The 21,641-nt window shown below is 40.5% G+C and overlaps 2 protein-coding genes across 4 annotated transcripts in view; one reads left to right on the top strand and one right to left on the bottom strand.

Annotated features, from left to right (window-relative positions):
• Positions 1–21,641, top strand: part of Hinfp (Histone H4 transcription factor) — a 96,244-nt gene that overhangs the window by 33,375 nt on the left and 41,228 nt on the right. The window contains exon 1 of one of the 3 annotated variants that reach the window (XM_045765283.2): positions 19,339–19,509. The exons of 1 other annotated variant lie outside the window; for it this stretch is intronic. The gene's annotated coding sequence lies outside the window, so the exon portion shown is untranslated. Of the gene's footprint in view, positions 1–19,338; positions 19,510–19,997; positions 20,017–21,641 lie in introns of those variants that run through there. One more of the 3 variants, XM_045765285.2, reaches the window with a different exon arrangement.
• LOC123772216 (U-scoloptoxin(19)-Sm1a-like) lies at positions 3,890–11,486 on the bottom strand. Its single transcript, XM_045765282.2, has 5 exons — positions 11,347–11,486; positions 11,020–11,102; positions 7,059–7,093; positions 4,869–5,004; positions 3,890–4,497 (listed from the first exon to the last, which is right to left on the bottom strand). Exons 2-5 carry the CDS (start codon positions 11,090–11,092, stop codon positions 4,367–4,369), a joined length of 375 nt encoding a protein of 124 aa, XP_045621238.2. The 5' UTR covers positions 11,093–11,102; positions 11,347–11,486; the 3' UTR covers positions 3,890–4,366.

The following is a 21,641-nucleotide window of genomic DNA, read 5'->3' as shown; positions in this document are numbered from 1 at the left end:
TGCAACATGAACAGAATCGAGACGCGAGTGCAAATATCAAACTTAGATTTCGAAAAGGGAAAGATGGCACTAAGATAGTGTCAAGTGAGATAATGATGGATAAAGAGTAATTTTGGTTTCTCTAAAAATTACATTCGGGAAGCCTATTAATTTTAATTGTGCTACTTTGAACATTAATGGGCTCAATTGTAGAAATAAACAGTTGCAGATGTTATAATTGTTTAAATATCATAATTTGGATGTACTTTTCGTGCAACACAATGTACAAGATGTTTTAAGAAGCTTGATGTGCTTCTTGATTACTTTGAAATATTAATAAATCCAACGAACTTGTTGAAAGGTGGTACGATAATATTGATTGCTAAGCGAGCCCACATCAAGGTTCTTAATACTGAAATGGATGATAATGGTAATGTTTTATATGCGAGGATTTCCTTTTTTGACACAATAATTCCTCTGCTTAATGTGTATGCTCCCTCTGGCACCCGCAGGAAGAAAGAGAGGGAGGACTTGTTCTCTAACGAGTTATTGTATTTTTTCAGAAATGATACACGTAAAGTTATTTTTGGTGGCGACTTTAAATGTCACTTCTGTGAGAGATTGTATCATTCAGTCAAATGCATGTGTATCTCCTGCTTTAATTACACTTTTGAAATGTATTAGTCTCAAGGATGCAAGTAGCATTAACGGAGGTGTATATGAATACACATATGTTCACCAGAATTATGGTTCTAGGCTTGACAGAATATATATATGCACTCATTACATGATAAAATTAGTTCTTGCAGTACTGTTCCGGTCAGCTGTTCAGATCACTGTATGGTTGTGGTGAAGCTTGTTATTGACGATCAGGTTAAAGTGGGGACAGGAACATGGAAGCTCAGTTGCAGTCTGTTGCAGAGTAGAGATGTAATTGATAATTTTCAAGTATTGTGGGAACATCTGGTTGGGCAAAAACATAAGTTCAGATGTCTGGTGGGACATGTGTAAAGTTGCATGCAAAAGTTTCTTCGTGAAAGTATCCAAACGAAATGCTGCTGAAAAATATGGTCTGCTAAACTTATTCCAACACAGACTAAAACAACTTTATGTAAAGGTCAATATGGGATTAGACAAGCATGAAGAAATTACCATTTTAAAAGACAAAATTAACAAATTGAGGGATGAAATATCTGAAGGAGTCAATTTTCGCCTCCAGATTAATGATAGGATGTATGGTGAAAAACTCTCTCCTTATTTGTTAAGTAAAGTCAAGAATAACAAGGGTACAGCACTTGTGACTAGTATTATAGCAGGTGATGGGACGGATATGATGAATGCGGATGGGATTGTATGTTATGTTCGAAGTGAATTAGAGAAATTGTAAAAAAAAGTGAACGTAGACCAAGGTATGCGGGAGTATTTCCTTGGAAAATGTACACGGGTTTTAACCCAGGATGACAACACGTCATTATTGGCAGATGTAGATAGCCAGGAAGTGTGGAGTGTGGTCAAGAGTTTAAAGAAAGGTAAATCACCTGGCTGTGATGGGTTCCAGGCGGAATTTTATTTCTATCTATGGGATGTCATTGGTAAAGACTTTGTACAAGTGGTGCAGTATAGCATACAGCACAGGAAGCTTAGCATATCGCAATCTCATGGGATTATTAAGATGATACCTAAAACGGGTGATTTGCATATTCTAACGAACTGGCGGCCACTTTCCTTACTAAACCAGGATTATAAAATAGTATCGAAACTGTTGGCAAATAGACTTAGGATTGCAATGGATAAAATTATATCAAAAGAACAGTTTTGTGGTGTGCCTGGAAGATCTATAATCAATTGTAATAATGTAATTAGGGATGTTGTGTATTATGTGTCTGAGAATAATGTTCCTTCCTCCATGATAAACCTCAATAGTGTAAAAGGAGACAGATGGAGAATTGATTTTCAGAAACGGTTGGGCACTTCCATGCCGACTCGACTCCCGGGGGCCAGATCGTGAAAATCTTTTTCAAGCAGTTGGGTCTGGGCGCGCACCTGGCTGGGTGGGGTGGTGGTCCATTCCCCCCCAGGGGTACCAAGGGCCCACCACCCAGGATGTACCTGAGGAACTGGTGCCCTATCCTAACCTGTTTTTTCTCGTGCTTTTAAGATGAGTCTAAGGCATCAAGAAGGGGGTCCCCTACTTATGGGAGGTACCGAGGATGAATGTTCAATAGATGAAAACCAAAAAATACACTGGTGAAAGGCATATAAACGTTTTTGGAGTATTTTAATGGCATGAGCAAAAATTCACGATTTGGCCCAGGGGTGTTACGAGAGTACTACGGTATCAATTTGGGGGCCCTTACTTTTGAATGGATCAGAGGGTGAATGTTCAATAGATTCAAACCAAGAAACACAGTTGAAAGCGAATATAGAAGTTTTTGGAGTACTTTAATGAGGCTATGACTGAATAGTACAGGGAGCCCTTGGGCACAGCTCCATTTCCTGTAATGGTCAGAGGTGAGCGGTGAGAACGGGGCGCGATTTTTTGACCAATCAGGAGCCGAGTAGAAAAATTCTCTTTCTGTCTCGGGGTCATGGGCCAATCAGGTGAAATTTTCCTTATTTGTCATGGGGGTGTCACGTGACATGACGTCGGCAATAGGGACCCCCTACCTATGATTACCCCAGTGGGGTCAAGCAAAGAAGGGGGGGTCAAGATTCCTACAAAGACCAAGTTGGATATATAGGTGTAGTAAGCCTTATCTTGAATTTGCATGATACTGTGGGGTACATTGACATGAAGGGCGAGTCATAGAACAGGATCTGCATGTGAGATGGGTCATATTAGGGTTTTAAAGAAGTTAAGATAGCTTTAAAGAGTCCTGTGTGTGCTTGAATGTGGGTAAATGTTCAGTCAATAATTCTGTGTTTTGAATCTGAATGAGGGGTCCTAGTTTGCGTTCTAGTCGTAAAATGAGTTCCTTAGTATATTTGCTATGGAAAATGAGCTTTCAGTACTCTATATAATTTGAAATGAGGTCAAGAAAGACATGTTTATGTGCGAGAAGAGTCAGGTTGGAAACTGTTTATTCCAGTCATCCCCCCTTGACTTTGCTCCGTTTTCTGTAGCTAAAGTAAAGATTCCATTTTCTGTGGCATTCAGTTGATTACTGGTGAAAAAGGCATGCTTGCCTTTGTATAGTTCTAACCTGTTTATAGATTTTATAGATATATTTTTTGGGCCTCAAATTAGATTTTAATATGAAAAATAGCATCAAATGTATGTCTATCTTTTGTAATAAACGTTACAAGCATTAACAATACCTGTGATATTTCATAGAATACGAAAAGAAGTTTAAATAGTGGGGCCTCAGCCATATTGTGTTGGGTTTGACACTCCAAACATTAATTTGACACTCTTAGATATACTATAAAGGAAAGTAGTTGAGTGGTTTAAGCAATGTAATATGTACTAGACATCTGTTCATATTCCATATTAAATTGAATTTTTTAACATCAAAATAGTTTGCAGCAAAATAGGTTTTGAGGTGAGTACTGAAGACGGCTGGCTGTGCGTGTCTGCTCCTCAAAAAGATCTAACTAAGTTTCCCCTTCTCAATCTTTGTTCATAGAGAGTCCACATTTCTCACATAAGTCATCGAGCGCGATCCAGTAAAGTTATGTAAATGTAATTGGGTTCGAAGCAGCGACCAGTGAGATATTATAACCAGATTATGACAAGTCACATAGAAGTTCAGTAGCCATTTGGAAATTTACCCGGTAGGCGAAACATTATTTTAAATCTATAAGTTTTGGACCTGTTTCCCTGACGAGTATTATAATATGTTAATGGTGCAAGCAGGATTTTTGTGATTGTGAAAAATTTCATATCATTCAGAAATGGAAAATAAGTACATTTTTGTATTTGTATTAATATTTTTATTATGTATCAAGAGTGTCACCTAGATGTAATCTTTAATAACATATTTCTAGACAACCTTATTTTGATAATGTCAACTAATCTTGCTAATTTTTATTATTAAATGGGGGCCAAGCTAAATTAAGGATAAAATTCCTAATAGTCCTTCCCCAAGGACACAGCTATAAGATGAAGTCTCCCAGGACGCAGCTAAAAGTTGAAGCGTATCAGGACCCACCAAGGATATGAGAACTCCCCAGGATGCATATTGAAGATGAAGTCTCCCTGGACGCAGCTAGAAGATATAGACCCCCAGGCCACAGGTAGAAGATCACGTCCCCCTGGCCACAGGTAGATCACGTCTCCCCCTGGCCGCAGGTAGAAGATGACGTCCCAATGGCCGCAGGTAGAAGATATACATTTTTCTTCAAAATGATCCGAGAGTTCTCTAGTTTTCTTCGCTCTTTTTCACAGCTAAACGACAAAGATGCAGCATACTTCCCCCTTACGGCACTTTCCCTTGGGGTCCCTCGGACCGTTGCCGCACACCTCGATGGGATTACACTCGCCTCCTTTAGACCCGCATTTTCTTGTGGTGTCCGGAACTGTGGAAAGAAGGCGGCACATGCGGTGAGTAAGGTGAGTTCATAGCATGTAGGAGAGGAAATGAAGAAGCAGATGGGAGACCAACAAATGCATTGCCTTTTATCAGGCATGCACTTCCAGGTAACATCATTGACATTATAAACAACATAAAGAAGAGCTTGAGGCCCTTAGGAGAAGCATGAGGGAAAGGGAAAGAGTTTGTTGTAACATTTACAAAGTAAATAGCAGCCGTAGGCAGGTCATTTAGAGCCGTACTAAACAGTAACAGAGAGAGCAGTACAGTTAGAGCTTGGGGGTTACAATTTCGAACGGGCTTTTGTTCTCGGAATAAATTCAAGCCATATAATTACATTTTAATCATCGTACTCACGGTCAAGGCAGCATTCAACGCCCAGCTTGTGCTGCGATCGACACAGGCCCTTCTTCGGGTGGAGGAGCCCAGCAGGACAAGCGGACTCCCGCACACATGACCCACCATGGTGCGAGCACGGGTCCACAGGCGAGAACTGTTGACAGAACAAAAAATGGTGTTGAGAGATCAACAAGCAGAGAAAACGAGTAATTTGGAAGGGAAAGGGGGGGGTGACTAAATATATATATATATATATATATATATATATATATATATATATATATATATATATATATATATATATATATATATATATATATATATAAATATATATATATATATATTAGTATATTTTGGTAGCAGTCTTTCCTGTAGACATATATTATTAAATATGACCGAAAAAGTAAGATTAATAATTCTAACACGAATTTTCTCAATCTTTCGTACATTACGCTTCACTGTTGGAGGTAAATCAAAAATCACTTCTCCAAAATTCATTTTTATTTCTAGTCTGACGCGACACGGGCGCGTTTCGTAAAACTTATTACATTTTCAAAGACTTCACAAATACACAACTGATTAGAACTTACGTATCTCTGATTTTATATCTACATTTGAGTGAGGTGGGAGGGGAGATGTGGCATTAACACAAGACAGAACAAGAGGGGATATTAATAGGGTATTAAAAGTATCAACACAAGACAGAACAGAAACACTGGGTATTGAATAGAAGTGTTTGTAGAAAGCCTATTGGTCCATATTTCTTGATGCTTCTATATTGGAGCGGAGTCTTGAGGTGGGTAGAATATAGTTGTGCATTAATTGGCTGTTGATTGCTGGTGTTGACTTCTTGATGTGTAAACACATATAAAATCAGAGATACGTAAGTTCTAATCAGTTGTGTATTTGTGAAGTCTTTGAAAATGTAATAAGTTTTACGAAACGCGCCCGTGTCGCGTCAGACTAGAAATAAAAATGAATTTTGGAGAAGTGATTTTTGATTTACCTCCAACAGTGAAGCGTAATGTACGAAAGATTGAGAAAATTCGTGTTAGAATTATTAATCTTACTTTTTCGGTCATATTTAATATATATATATATATATATATATATATATATACTTGCATAAACCACAAGTGAAGATTAACAATCTTTGGACAACACCCACCAGTGGGACTCGAACCCAGAAAGCACAACTACCTTCCAGTAGCTGCCATAACTAGTAGAGAACATGGAGGTGGAACGGAAGGTCAAGGAAGGGGAGAAAAATGAGACCTTACGGTATAGTATAAACTGGTAACATAAGCAAGTTAAGTAAAGGAAACTATTCTATAACCTAAAAGGATACATAAAACGAGAAAGAAGCAAACGACTCAAAAATTTAAAAACCGTGAAGTTAGTGGTCTCAAAACAGAAAATGGGTTTAAAGTTGTTGAGGAATAGAAATTGAGAAATAAAGATGAACAAGACAAAGACAATCCAGTGGAAGCTTACAAAATAAAAAAGGATTTTCATGTTGTTGATGAAGAAAGCTGTTCAAGTGTTGTTTAAGGCGAAGAATACAATTATACCTGACCCTGGTGCAGGGTTTGTAATGGTGATCACTAGTGCAGGGTTTATAATAGTGATCACTGTTCTTGGGCCATACATTCAACAAGGTAAACACCCTTAAGAGGCCTTCAATCACTTCTCCATTCCCGGTGTGCCCCGGATGACGTCGCAATCAGCTGATTGAGTAAACATTGCCTTGGAGTTTGAGAAACGCTGTTCACCTTCCTCCTTGCACAAAAGCACAGCAAGCAGACAGACAGGAATATAGGCAGCAGACAGGCCTACAGGAAGCAGGCAAGAATACAAAGAAGCAGAAAAATATAGGCAGACACAGACAGGCAACAGATAAAAATACAAACATCCAGGCAACAGAGAGGTAGAAATATAAACATACAGGCAACGGACAAGTAGAAATATAAATAGACAGGCAGACAGACAAGCAGAAATACAAATATATAGGCAACAGACAGGCAGAAATAAAAACAGACTGGCAGAAATACAAACATACAGGCAGAAATAAAAACATACAGTCAGAAATACAAACATACAGGCAGAGAAGACAAAGCGAGAGAGATAATGCTAGAGGGAAGAGAAAGCCGCAGGTCCACACTACCACACAAGAGCTACCCGAACTAATGCGAATCTCTTTTGTCTTACCGCCAGTGCCCCAGTGATCTCGCCAGCTCCGTAACCTGTCATCAAAGACACACAAATTATAATTTATACCAGTTATTGCTACAAGTTTTAATGTATGAGTTATCGCTACATGTTGCAATTTTGAGCCACCGTCCCCACTCCATTGTGTCTCCTTGTCATGGTGAGGGGGCTCACGTACACCTCACTGGGACTGGTGAGGGTTGCCTCCATCGCCTTTCCTGTCCCTCTTTGGGAGTTGTACATGCGAATGAACACAATCGTAGGGTCCTTGTGAGCTCACTAGAGGGGTCGCCCGTGAGGGGCTGCCCTAAGTGGATGGCTGGGTGTCCAGGCTGGGGCGAAAGGGAGAATGAGGTCTTTGCACCAGTGTAGAAGAATGGACGAAGCAGGAGGACTCCCCTGTTAAAAAGGGGGAGCACCGCTGGAGACGATGCACCCCTTCCTGCATTGGCCCGTGTGCGGCTTTCCTGGCTGCCCTGGTTGGGGGTATCCCTTGGTTCTAGGCCCCAGACCTTTTTAAAATACATGACACATGGATACTGACACGACCTCTCTTACCCAGGCTCATGGGGTGGGCGACCAGGCCCCTGAGTCGGACTGTGATGAAAGACTGGGCTCTATAGCCCCCGCTACATTGGGCCCAGACCAGACTACTCCCCCTCCCCCCTGCTCCCCCTCCCCCCCTGCTCCCCTCTCTTATCTGTGTTAGGGTCGAGCCCCAACCCCCCAGTGGTGACTACCTCATCCCCTGGCATGGCTCCGTCTCTCATTGTAACTACTGCACCTTTTAACCCCCCTCTCTCTGGAGGTTCTCAACGCCGTCCCCACCACAGCCGCACTTGCACGATCCCTTCCCATACTAATACGTACCACGCTTTGTTTGGTCCTGCTATGTGGGTTAAATACTTTGATCTCAACCATCTGGATTCTACACATCCTGATGATTTCTCCCTCCATAAACACCTTGTTGATTCGGTAGATGGCTGTTACTTTTATCCCCACCCCTTGGTACATGTGTCGTCGCTGCTCCTTCTCAGGATGCACCTACCCATTTAGCTGCATTGTCCTGCATTGGGGAGATCCCTGTTCGTGTCTCCAAAAACGCTCGGTTAAATGCCAGTGTTGGCACTGTTCTCCTCCTGCACCATGTTGCAACTGGTGTTAGGGACCTACAAGACTGTCACGAGGGTATTAAACATATCCTCGAAGCCCAAAGCTATTTTATCCTCCAGGTGGACACGTTCACTCTACCCTCTCGTGGTCATCATCATCAGCCCCTTCGTCTCAACTCTTTCACTGGCATATCTTATGCTCGTGAGTTGCGTTCTACCTCTCCTCATCCTTCCCACCTTACTCAGTCTCACAACCGTTTCCAGGCCTTAGACCCGAACACGCCCACCGCCTCCTCCCCTGTTCCTTTACGTTCTGTCCGGAAGGATCCCCCTCCTGGTTTTCCTTCTGGAGTTTTCCCCCTTCCTACCCAGTCTACCATGTCTCCTGTGTCTTCTTTCCCATCTTCCCCCGATCCTTCTTCCCAACCCTCCCGCCAGTCTCTTAGCCCTCCACGCCACCTGTCTGTCCAGGCTGTTGTCCATCTTCCTCCCAGTAATCTTCTTGTTCACTCCCGTTCTTCTTCTGTTGAGACAATTGATTCAGTCGCCCAGTACATTTTTGCTGGAAAACCTGTCTCTTTGAGTCTGAAAGGTGTTGGCCTGGCTCCTCTCCTTCCTACTCCACGGCGGGTAAAAAGGTATCGCTTTCTTCCTCTCCCCCACCTCTGACTCCATCACTCCGTTCCCTCCCATTTCGGTGGTCGGGCTCCCTGTCCCAGCTATGGAGGTTTCTTTACCCCCCGATTCTCACTCGGTTGCTGCTCTTGTTGAGGTGCACTCCATGGTTTCTGCCCCCTCCCCTCCTGCTGTCGCTGACTGCCCCTCTCGGTTGTCTCCTCCTCCTCCAGACCCCGTCCGTCAGCCTCTGGTCTGTCCTCTCGCTCCCTTCACTTCATCCTTACTATTCACCATCTGTGATAATCTCTCCGACCTCTCCATGGTGCCTCTCCCTCGTGCCCTCCTCCTTTTTACATGACACCGCCTTCGACGCTGCCCTCCGCTCTATTCCTCGCTCTGCCCCATGCATCACGTGGAAATGAATTCCCTGGTGGAATTATCTCCTGTAAAGATATTCTTTATCCCAACATTTACCCAGTTATTCATTTCTCCATCCTTAACATTAGCAGGGTTCTTGGTCTTCTGTTACTGGTTACAAACTGAGTACTCTTAAGAGTAGTGTGTCCCTGTGGTCTTCCTCCTACCACCGTAACTGGCGATGGGAAACGGCTCTGGCAAGGTTGCGTATTGGCCATACACGCTTAACTCACGGACACTTAATGGAGCGTGACACCCTGCTCCTAATTGTCCAAACTGCATTGTCCCTCTAACAGTCGTGCATATCCTTGTTGAATGTCCTGACTTCCAGGACGAGCATGTGCCTTGCTTTCCGACCCTCCCTCGAGGTCACTTGTCCCTCGATGGAATTCATGGTGAATCGGATACTTTTGATATCTTTCGCCTTATGCGTTTCTGTTCTCATATTGCCATCCTTAGTGATATTTAATAATCCCTATGATTATTCCTCACATTTGATGGTGCTACATAGACTTCCTGCTTAGTGCCTTCTTTTGATAATTACTTACTTGGGCGTCAAGGTGACACAGATGCAGCAGCCAAACTATATATATATATATATATATATATATATATATATATATATATATATATATATATATATATATATATATATATATATATATGTCGTACCTAATAGCCAGAACGCACTTCTCAGCCTACTATGCAAGGCTCGATTTGCCTAATAAGCCAAGTTTTCATGAAATAATGTTTTTTCGACTACCTAACCTACCTAACCTAACCTAACCTAACTTTTTCGACTGCCTAACCTAACCTAACCTATAAAGATAGGTTAGGTTAGGTTAGGTAGGGTTGGTTAGGTTCGGTCATATATCTACGTTAATTTTAACTCCAATAAATTAAATTGACCTCATACATAATGAAATGGGTAGCTTTATCATTTCATAAGAAAAAAATTAGAGAAAATATATTAATTCAGGAAAACTTGGCTTATTAGGCAAATCGGGCCTTACATAGTAGGCTGAGAAGTGCGTTCTGCCTACTAGGTACGACATATATATATATATATATATATATATATATATATATATATATATATATATATATATATAAATGACCCTCGACCTCAAAAAAGAGGATATGCAGCACCCGGGGGAGCTTTGCCGGGCTCTACACCTTCATGTATACTATCAGAGTTCTACACCGTCATGTATACTATCAGCTCTACATCTTCATGTATACTGTCAGCTCTACACGTTCATGTATACTGTCAGCTCTACACTTTCATGTATACTGTCAACTCTACACCTTCATGTATACTGTCAGAGCTCTACACCTTCATGTATACTGTCAGCTCTACACCGTCATGTATACTGTCAGATCTACACCTTCATGTATACTGTCAGATCTACACCTTCATGTATACTGACAGCTCTACACTTTCATGTATACTGACAGCTCTACACCTTCATGTATACTGTCAGCTCTACACCGTCATGTATACTGTCAGATCTACACCTTCATGTATACTGACAACTCTACACCTTCATGTATACTGTCAGCTCTACACCTTCATGTATACTGACAGCTCTACACTTTCATGTATACTGTCAGCTCTACACTTTTATGTATACTGACAGCTCTACACCTTCATGTATACTGTCAGCTCTACACCTTCATGTATACTGACAGCTCTACACCGTCATGTATACTGACAGCTCTACACCTTCATGTATACTGTCAGCTCTACACCTTCATGTATACTGTCAGAGCTGTACACTGAGGGAGACCATTGGCAGTGTTGCCACACTTACCGACTTGGGCGGAGAGAGTCGGGGAGGCAGCGCCGAGCAGCAGCGTCACCAACACACACAACTGGACCCTCATCTCCTGCGTGCTGAGGATAGAACGCCATGAGTGAACGTGCTGAGGATAGAACGCCATGAGTGAACGTGCTGAGGATAGAACGCCATGAGTGAACGTGCTGCCGCTATGACTGGGGAGTCAACAACACATAAGTGATGACTTTAACCACATTTCCATTGCTGCTGAAGCCTAGTTATTGCTCGATTTAAAATTACTTCACCACACTTGCTAATTATAATTATATAATTCATTATATTAATAATAACAATACTCACTAAGACTGAGAAGTCCTGGAAAGAAGCAGCAGGTGGAGCTGAGAGGAACTGTCACGTTACTGGGTGAAACTTTGAGAGGAATTAGTGAGCCATGAGCTCCCACCTCCTGTATATATGAGGCTGGACGGGACGGCTGCCACCAGTTGCTAGATCCTCCATGTTGATTGATATATTTTATTTATAAATATACAGGAAGTTACATTTCGTTTATGAGAGTACATAGTATGATGTGTTTACATTCTTGTAAAGCCACAAGTACGCACAGCGTTTCGGGCAGGTCCTTAATCAAACAGATTTAAGGACCAGATTTAAGGATTTATCTGTTTAAGTAGGTAATTTCTAGCAAAAGTTATAAATTTTAACAGGTACATTGTAAGAAAATTTGACAAAGATTAGTAGGCACATTAATAGCTTTGATTGATTGCTTGATTGATAATATGACAGATTAGTAGGCACATTAAGCACAATGATAGCACATATAAGATGACAGCAATGTTTTATAGTAAAGTTATATGGCTTAGGTACATATGTGGGGAGATTGGGTAGCACGCAATATTTGTTCAATATAACAACCATGATATAAGATGATATCAATGATTATAATAGTAAAGTTATATGGCTTAGGTACATATATAGGGAGATTGGGTAGCACAAAATACAGATACCGTGGATAACAGATACCGTGGATATAGATACAGATACAGAGGATAAACTCGCACTGGATAGTGAGCGAGTTTAAAGCACTTGGTAGGAAACTATGAAGATGAAATTAGGTATTTCTCTCTCTCTCTCTCTCTCTCTCTCTCTCTCTCTCTCTCTCTCTCTCTCTCTCTCTCTCTCTCTCTCTCTCTCTCTCTCTCTCTCTCTCTCTCTCTCCATTCTCTCATTCTCTCTCTCTCCTCTCTCTCTCTCTCTCCCAAGTACCTATTTACTGCTAGGTAACGGGGCATCAGGGTTAAGGAAACTGCCCATCTGTCTCCGCGGGTGCGGGGATCGAACCCCGGTTCCTAGGACAACGAGTCTAGAGCGCTATCTACTCACCCACCAAGCCCTCTCCCCACCCTCCGCATGTATACGTGCGCAGGTGCGTAGGGGAGGAGGAGGAGGGGGGAAGGTTGGAATCTCCAAGCGATACGACGTCAACTTCCCCAGAAGACAGGCGACCAATACGCACCTTCACAACAATCATTACAATGCCAGGTATTCTAAGTGTTTATAAACTTAAATAGACATGCATTATAATACCAAAGATATAAAAGTTTTGTAAATACACATTTAACCAAGCACGGGGCCACAAGCTGCTATGAACAACCTGCGAGTAACAACTTGACGAACAAAACGGAGCAACAGACAAGAGAGAGAGTGGAAGCAAGAGGAGATACCACGCAGGTGGAAGCCCAGTGATGTTGTGAACACTGCTCCCACCTGCGTGTTATCTGGCCCAGTACAGACACGGGATGTCATGGAAGGTTTGTATAAGCACATGACGTCGTGGAAGTTCAGTATAAGTACAAGACATCAGGGATGGTCAGCATACTCACATGACGTCATGAAAGGTCAAGTATAAGAGTACATGACGTCATGGAAGATCCTGACGTCAAGGTCAGGATTGACATTACAATTCAGAGTTTTAAATATAACCACACATGAGTACACATGAGAGGATGTGCAGTGACTTAATATCTAACATATTGAGAGATTTGAGTAAGGGTACCGAGTGCTGTTGGGCCAGAGTTAGATATTGTTCTAATAGATGCTTCGTGCTGGGTAATTAGAGGACGTAAATGATTTTGGGTAGTAGAACCCCAAGCACAAATACCATAGTTGAGGTAAGGATAGATGAGAGAGTAATAGAGCGTCACCAGGGCAGGGCGAGGTACATAATATCTGATCTTAGAAAGAATGCCAACAGTTTTAGAAACTTTTTTTTGCTATATTTAGAATGTGTCCCTGGAAATTCAACTTGTTATCGATGAGGACACCAAGGAATTTACCATCAACTTTACTACTGATTTGTAAATTGTTTATTCTTAGATTAATTTCATTTGAGGATTTATTACCAAACAAAATATAGAAAGTTTTGTCAATGTCAAGGGTGAGTTTGTTAACAGTTAGCCAAAGATGGACTTTATTTAGTTCAGTATTTACAGTGGCATTTAGACAAGAGGGTCAGGACTGGAGAAAATGAAAGTTGTGTCATCAGCAAATAAGATTGGTTTGAGGTGTTGAGAGGCATTTGGAAGGTCATTAATGTAGATGAAAAAGAGGAGAGGGCCAAGTATGCTGCCCTTGGAACATCGTTAGTGCTTTTATTGGGTCTGAAACCATATTGGCAAGAACTAAGTATATTGAGTTTGGCTAGATAAGAGTAAAGCTGCTTGTAGATTAGCTTTTCAAATATTTTTGAGAAGGTTGGCAGAATTGATATAGGTCTGTAATTGTTGACATCAGTGAGATCACCACATTTATGGACTGGGGTTACTCTCGCTTTTTTTTTTAGAATATCCGGAAAGGTTTGGAGTTCAAGTGATTTGTTGAAGAGCAATGCAATGGTAGGAGCTAGAAATCTGGAGGCTTTTTTGTAAATTAGAGATGGTATCTCAGCAAGGGCACTTGACTTAGTTTTAAGGGAAAGAATTACCTCATTAACATCAGAGGAGTTAGCGGGAGTTAGGTACAGAGACTCTGGATAGTTACCTGTAAGGTAGTCTTTAATATTAGTGAGTGAGGATGGAATATCATGAGCAAGGGAGGTCCCAATGGATAAAAAGAACCTATTGAATTCAATAGCAGTGTTTGAGGCCGAAAGCACACCATCGTCATTGGATAGGAGAATTGGTTATTTATTCAAAATCTTTTCTGATCCTAATATTTGGGAGATAGTGCTCCATGCTTTCTTAATGTTGCCCTTAATTTTGGTAAATTTCTTTTCGTAGTATGTTGTTTTGGCTCTTCTAATTATTTTAGACAGCATGGATGAGTAAATCTTTGAAAATTCTTTGGAGACGACTCCTAACCTATACTTCTTCTCAAGGTCATGTTTTTTATTAATAGATTTAAGTATACCCTTTGTAAGCCATGGAGTGTTTAACCTTTTATTTGTAACTTGTTTCGTTAGCATTGGACAATGGGAGTTATAAATGTTCAGAGTTTTCTGAAGAAATGTTTACACTGCTAGATTGATGTTCACTGACACATAATTCAGCCTCCCAGTTGATATTAGCAGCAGCAGCAATAAAGTTGCTTATAGAAGTTTCATTGTGCAGCCTAAAGCTTATCTTCCTTGTCTCTAGAGGCGGTTTATTAATGTTGGTTAGGAGAAATGAGGGGTAATGGTCTGTGGTCCTATCAATGATTATCCCTGAAGTACGTTAAGCGGTTATGTTAGTCCAGATGTGGTCAAGAGCAGAGGCAGTACTATCAGTGATTCTAGTAGGTCTAGTGATTAAGGGTATGAGGAAGCAGGAATTTATACAGTTGAGGAAACTAACAGCAGGAGGGTTATCAAGCTCGCAGAGGTCAATATTAAAGTCCCCTGCGATAATTAGATGGTTTTTGTTCAATCTGTTATCTAGTATTAGATTTCTAAGGTTAGAGTTGAATTCGGACACATCAGTGTTAGGAATTCTATAGACTTCTCCCACAGTCAGGACAGACTCAGCACCCTTGACTCTGAAACAGGCAAAGATATACTCTCCACAAGGGTCTCTAATTTTAATTACTTTTAAGCATGTCAGTTCTTGGTGGTAGTAAAGAGCATTACCACCACCTCTCTGAATTGGTCGACAGTTGTGAATTGCTGAGTAGTTTGGCATGTTAAAGAGTTGAGTAGTATCGTCTTTTAACTACGTTTCAGTAAGTATAACAAAAGAGAATTTGTTGTCAACAGTTTGAATCAAGGCACTAACATCATCAACGTGTTTGCTTAGAGATCTTACATTCAAGTTAATTACAGAGATATTGTGATTATGTGTTAATACATTGTTTACATCATGTGCTGTATAATATCTGCAATTTTGATCATTAAATCATTTTGACAAATGATTGACTTTGATCAAAAAGATCATTTTGACACTATCAACTATCAAAACCTTCTTCTTAAATTACATCATTATGGAGTCAGAGGACGCTCCCTGCAATACCTCAAATCTTACCTTACTGACAGGCTCCAGTATGTTTCTGTGAATAATTCAATTTCTCCCACCCTACCCATCAACATTGGTGTTCCTCAGGGCAGCATACTTGGCCCTCTCCTCTTTCTCATCTACATTAATGACCTTCCAAATGCCTCCCAACACCTCAAACCAATTCTATTTGCTGACGACACAACCTTCATTTACGCCAGTCCTGACCCCCTTGCTCTAAATGCCACAGTAAATACTGAGCTAAATAAAGTCCATCTTTGGCTAACTGCCAACAAACTCACTCTTAACATTGACAAAACTTTCTGTATTCTGTTTGGCAATAAATCCTCTAATCAAATAAATCTCAGCATAAACAATACCCAAATTTGTAACAAAATAGATGTCAAATTCCTTGGCGTTCTCATTGACCAGAAGCTGAATTTCCAGGGACACATTCTAAATATATCAAAAAAAAGTTTCAAAAACTGTTGGCATTCTTTCTAAGATCAGATATTATATGTACCTCGCCCTGCCCTGGTGACGCTCTATTACTCCCTCATCTATCCATATCTCAACTATGGTATTTGTGCTTTGGGTTCTACTACCAAAAATCATTTACGTCCTCTAATTACTCAACACAAAGCTGCTATTAGTACAATATCCAACTCTGGTCCCAGACATCACTCGGTACCCCAACTCAAATCTCTGACTATGTTAGATATTAAGTCACTGCACATTCTCTCATGTGTATTATACATATATAAAACGCTGAACTGTAATGCTAATCCTGACCTCAAAAGCTTCATAGAAGGTTGTAACAGAACCCATGAGCACCACACAAGAAACAAATACAGTTTTGATATTCCAAGAGTACGACTTAATCAAACTAGAAATGCTCTACAAATCAAGGGACCCAGAATGTGGAATGACCTTTCCAATCATGTTAAAAACTGTACCTCTCTCAACCAATTTCAGATAAAAACTAAGTACTACCTAATTAACTCAATGTAATCCTACCTCACCCCCAAAATGTCAACCCATGTCTTCTATTTTAAACAATGCTGTTTTGTTGACCAAATTGTATTTTTGTTTTTTTTCTGCTATGTCCCCCCCCCCTTTTTCCATTTTTTTTCTCAACACAATTTATACTTTAATCTCAATTAGTATTAAGTTTTAGTCTTAGTGTTTTTCCTGCCCGAAACACTTTGCGTAATAGTGGCTTTAGGCATTGTATGTACTAGCTCTATCTATAAATCCATCAACTTTTGTATCTTACCTTGTATGTATGTACTTTACCTGAATAAAAATTTGTATTTGAATAAAGAAATTTGAAAGTGTAAATTAACTCTGTCAGCTGAACTATTCGCATACTTTGCGTCATTATATAATGGAATGTGAAAAAATCGCGGAATTTAGAGATAACACCATCAATATTGTCCAAGAAATGTGTAAGTACTTTATTCATAATGATGTGCTGCCCGAAATCTTAGCGAAGTATCCAAAATTTGCTTACTGTAGGTAATGCATGCACATGACTGTAAAGCTGCCGCCCAGTTGGGTGGGTGTGGAGCAAGACTGTAAAGTCTTGATACTGTGCGACTCATCATAGATGTAAAGTGCCTTGCATAGTGACTGTTGTGAGCCTTATTTTTTGAATCACTTGTGACACAAAAGATTATTGATGTGTGTATTTGTGTGGGTGATTAAATATGTATGTGTATGTACATATGTATACGTATGTATATGTACATGTATGCATGAGTATGTGTACATGTATATATAACATTAATAATTTTGTAACTAGCGTCAAAAGATTGTTATTTGCTTAGCTAAACGAACTAGAGGGTTCAGTTTCTGAACTGATTATGTGCCTATGTAATCCTTTAAACCACCGCCCACGGGATGGTATGGGGATGCATAATAAAGAAAGAAATTGAATTGCCGCACGCCCACACCGTTGAACATTATGTATTAGAGTGTCAACTTATTGATAACTATAGAAATAAGGACATAAGTAGTGTACCACATCAAATTGTTTTGGTGTGTTATACACACAGATCACACTAACGTAATGCATCAAATGAACGAATCCACAAGGGCCGTGACGAGGATTCGAACCTGTGCATGCGTCCGGGAGAATCCCGGATGCGTTTTGCAGTGTTGCGACTGCGGAGGGGGCGAACAGAGGTCGCCGAGTCCGTGGGCACGTTTTTAAGAACCCCGCTCGGTGCGCGCGCAACTTAGGCGGTTAGACTCAACTTTTAGTAATACGTTTTCTTCCCACAGAAACTTCACCGCCCTGTGAAAGCAGTGTCTATGTCTTAAAGAGTTGAGAGCATTTAAGGATGATAAGGAGTCACTTACAATTAATATATCAAGTTTGAAGACTTGTACACATTTCAGTGCAAGGAGCAAGGCAAACAGCTCGGTATATGAAGGGCAGAGGTCCAGTTGTTTATACGGACTCCCCACTCAAAGTATAAGTCATCGCCCATGGTCAGGACAACTACACTTCCAGCTGCACCCGTGTGGCGGTGTAGAGACGGTCTTGTATTGTGATTTGTGTTTTTGTATTCACTGAATTTGTGCGCCCCTTGAGGGACTTGATGTAGAGGAGGGGTAGAAATAGCCTAAGGTACTCTATCGCTTTGAGATGTATTTTTTTTGCTTGTCTCAATAAACATAGTTGAACTTGAACTCATTAGAAATTGTAAACATTTTACCTGCAGAAGTCTTTCTCACTTTTATCTTTTATGATAAGCCACTTTATTTACTAGTGCCTTTACAAGATTACAACGGGGTGAGAATAGCTTGAGCTACCTCATCCCTTTGTGTGTATTTTACCTCAATAAACTTATTTCAATTTCAATTTACAAGATTGTAAATACCATGCTATGTATCCTCACAAACCCAATGTACCTTCTTGTATATAAATAAATAAATAAATAAATAAAATAAATAAATAAATAAATAATATATTTCGAACCTGAATCTAATCCTGCCAGAAACACTATGCGTGTTAGTAGTTTTGCAAGTTAATTTAGTTTAGTTCATTTATTATGCACCCCATACCCATCTTGTGGGCGGTAGTGGAAAGGGTTACAGAGGCACATAATGGGCTCAGGGACTGAACCCCACAATTCATTTAGCTAAGCAAGTTACAATCTTGATGAGCTAGTTACAAAATTCAATATAAGTCGTCACATCAACAATGGGTTCGAGATCGACCTCAAGTACAGGTTCTAAATTAAGCAACTGACATATGTGGAGAGCTAGTGTCAAAATTTATGTCCTGCACATCGCTCCCCATCCAGTGGGCAGCGGTGGATAGGTTACAATCACTTAGTTACTACCTACGGTTAGCAAACTGGGGATATTTGGCTAAAATTTCTGGTAGCAGATCATTTTGAATGAAATATTGACACATCGCTGGAACATTGGATATTGAATGGTCTCTAAATTCACGTATCTTTTCGCACTCCATCACATAGTGACGGAGGGTGTGCGAATAATTTTGTTGACACAGTTTACATTTGGTCAGGTCTACATCAGCAGATAATGAGAATTCCCAGAGATACTTGTAACCGAGTCTAAGCCGAGCAATAGTAACATCTAGAAGTCTGCTGATTTTATTGGATGATCCATAGATGTGTGGCTCCTCTTGCATGATAGTATGATGATAGATGGAATTAGTTTTGCAAGAATGTAAAAAATACCAATCTTCTGGAAACCCACAAACCCATTGTACCTTCTTATAAATAAAAAACGTAATCATATAATTATAATTACAATTATAATATCCATTCGAATATGATGTATATACGATGAGCGTGAAATGTTAAAGCCGCGGGAAAACGATCCGAACACCGGGCAGCGATCAGCTGGTCCTCGGGCGCCCAGTTGGCCTCTGTCCGCCCTCGCTATCATCTTGTTTATTTTGTTATTTACCTGTAAATATACGACTTTGGGGCAGCTAGCCGAGCAACATTTTCCATTTTCCATATACCTGCGAGGTGGTCCGAGGCGTGAGAGGTGCATGGTAGGTGCTATAACGGTACAGTTTGCTTTTTGTGTCGCATTTTCAAAAAAGGGGGGGTTTCTATGCACATTATTTTTTGAGTTTCTTTCTGTATATTTTGGCGAATTGTACTAGTTTTTGTTTTGTTTTATTATTTAAATACCACCATTTACCAGCTGTCTGGAGAATTTTTTATTCCAGAGTTTCGGATCACTTGTGTATGATATTTAATTCGAATGTCAACAATAACAAAGGTTAAAGGGCTTTTGTTGACATGGATATTGTAATTAAAGTGCCATTATTGGCTAAGTAAAAAAAGAGCCGTAGAGCAATAACTGATGAAAATAATAAATAAGACTTAATGGTAATGCTAGTGAGGGTATACACATTTTGTCCACTACACCATTCATGTACTTAATGATAATTAATGTCACTATGTTAATTAGGGGGGGGGGAATGTTGACAAGCTGCTGGCTTCCTGTCCTCGTCTGGGCCGCTAGTGTATTAGTGGCCTGCAGTTAAATTCAGGTAAATTTAATTACTTTTTTTAATAACAAGCATAGGTATACTACCCTATTCTATATGAAAGGTATATATATTCTATATATATATATATATATAGAATTTTATATAATATTATAACTAGATCAGAAACTAGCTATATAAGTTTATCTAATATCCCCATCTGACAGGATGGCCAATCATACATGGAATCAGGAGAGAACATGAAATGTAGGCTGATGAACTATTAGCCTCCACTAGCACACTCTGGGCAGGTTATCTTGTGTTGATTTCGGGGCTTTAGTGTCCCCATGGCCCGGTCCTCGACCAGGCCTCCACCCCGAGCCCTGCCCCAGGAAGCAGCCCGTGACAGCTGACTAACTTCCAGGTACCTATTTACTGCTAGGTAACAAGGGCATAGGGTGAAAGAAAATCTGCCCATTGTTTCTCGCCGGCGCCCGGGATCAAACCCAGGACCACAGGATCACGTGTCCAGCGTGCTGTCCGCTCGGCTGGCCGGCTATTGTGGGTACAGCACAAGAACATCTTCCAATATTCCTGAGTGTATGAACAGAGCTCAAAGTACCTCATACCATTTGGTCTGAAGTCACTGATAACGGCAATTACCGACATAGTGTTGGAGAGCATATCCCAGCTCTTGTTCACATAGTTTACAATTGGAATGTTCACCATTGGAGGGATTCATTACCTGCAGTCACCTGTTATAGATGTCGATATCCCAAAATAATTCTGGCAATTACAATGTCACACTGTCTAGTGGATGTTTTATGCTGCCCCGTACATATAATTCCCGGTTCTGGACATATCATAGCTCTTTATACTCGTACCTTCTGGCCATTGAGTGCCAGTGACTACTCTGCCATCCCTAATTTCCTGAAATAGTCTCCGTGGTGTAGTGGTAAGACACTCGCCTGGCGTTCTGCGAGCGCTATGTCATGGGTTTGTATCCTGGCCGGGGAGGATTTACTGGGCGCAATTCCTTAACTGTAGCCTCTGTTTAACGCAACAGTAAAATGTGTATTTGGATGAAAAAACGATTCTTCGCGGCAGGGGATCGTATTCCAGGGACCTGCCCGAAACGCTACGCGTACTAGTGGCTGTACAAGAATGTAACAACTCTTGTATATATCTCAAAAAAAAAAAAAAAAAAAAAAAAAAAAAAAAATACTGTGAGATTGGAATGCCCATATCCCACCCAATTTCAGGCTTATCACATGCAGTTTTCTTTGTTTTTTGTTTTATTTTTTACTTAAATATACAAGAGTTGTTAGTTTTGTAAAACCACTAGCACACATGGCAATTTGGGCAGGTCCTTAATAATCCTAATTTTCCTTGGAATATGACCCAACCAAATTGTTTAACAACCAGGTACCCATTCACTGCTGGGGGGTCCGTCTAATTACCACAAGCTACCACAAGCTACCACAAGCTACCACAAGCTACCACAAGCTTCACAAAGCTTCCTGGCAATACGTTAGTAATGAATAAATATATATATATATTATATTCTGCTCGAAACGCTGCGCGTACTAGTGGCTTTACAAGACTGTAATTACCATATTATGTATCCTCACATTCCCAATGTACCTTCTTGTATATGCATAAATAAATAAATAAATATATGATATGAT

This window comes from Procambarus clarkii, chromosome 69 (assembly GCF_040958095.1).
Source record: "Procambarus clarkii isolate CNS0578487 chromosome 69, FALCON_Pclarkii_2.0, whole genome shotgun sequence".
Lineage (NCBI taxonomy): Eukaryota > Metazoa > Arthropoda > Malacostraca > Decapoda > Cambaridae > Procambarus > Procambarus clarkii.
The sequence above is the reverse complement of the archived record's forward strand: the minus strand, read 5'-3'. Positions and strand labels throughout refer to the sequence as shown.

What these genes read in the sequence shown, in the direction of transcription:
- LOC123772216 (XM_045765282.2), bottom strand. Translation starts at nt 11,092, where the DNA reads ATGAGGGTCCAGTTGTGTGTGTTGGTGACGCTGCTGCTCGGCGCTGCC. An exon ending in AGATCACTGGGGCACTGGCG is followed by an intron (nt 5,005 to 7,058) that starts GTAAGACAAAAG and finishes TTCTGTCAACAG; the next exon opens with TTCTCGCCTGTGGACCCGTG. An exon ending in CGTTGAATGCTGCCTTGACC is followed by an intron (nt 4,498 to 4,868) that starts GTGAGTACGATG and finishes TTCTTTCCACAG; the next exon opens with TTCCGGACACCACAAGAAAA.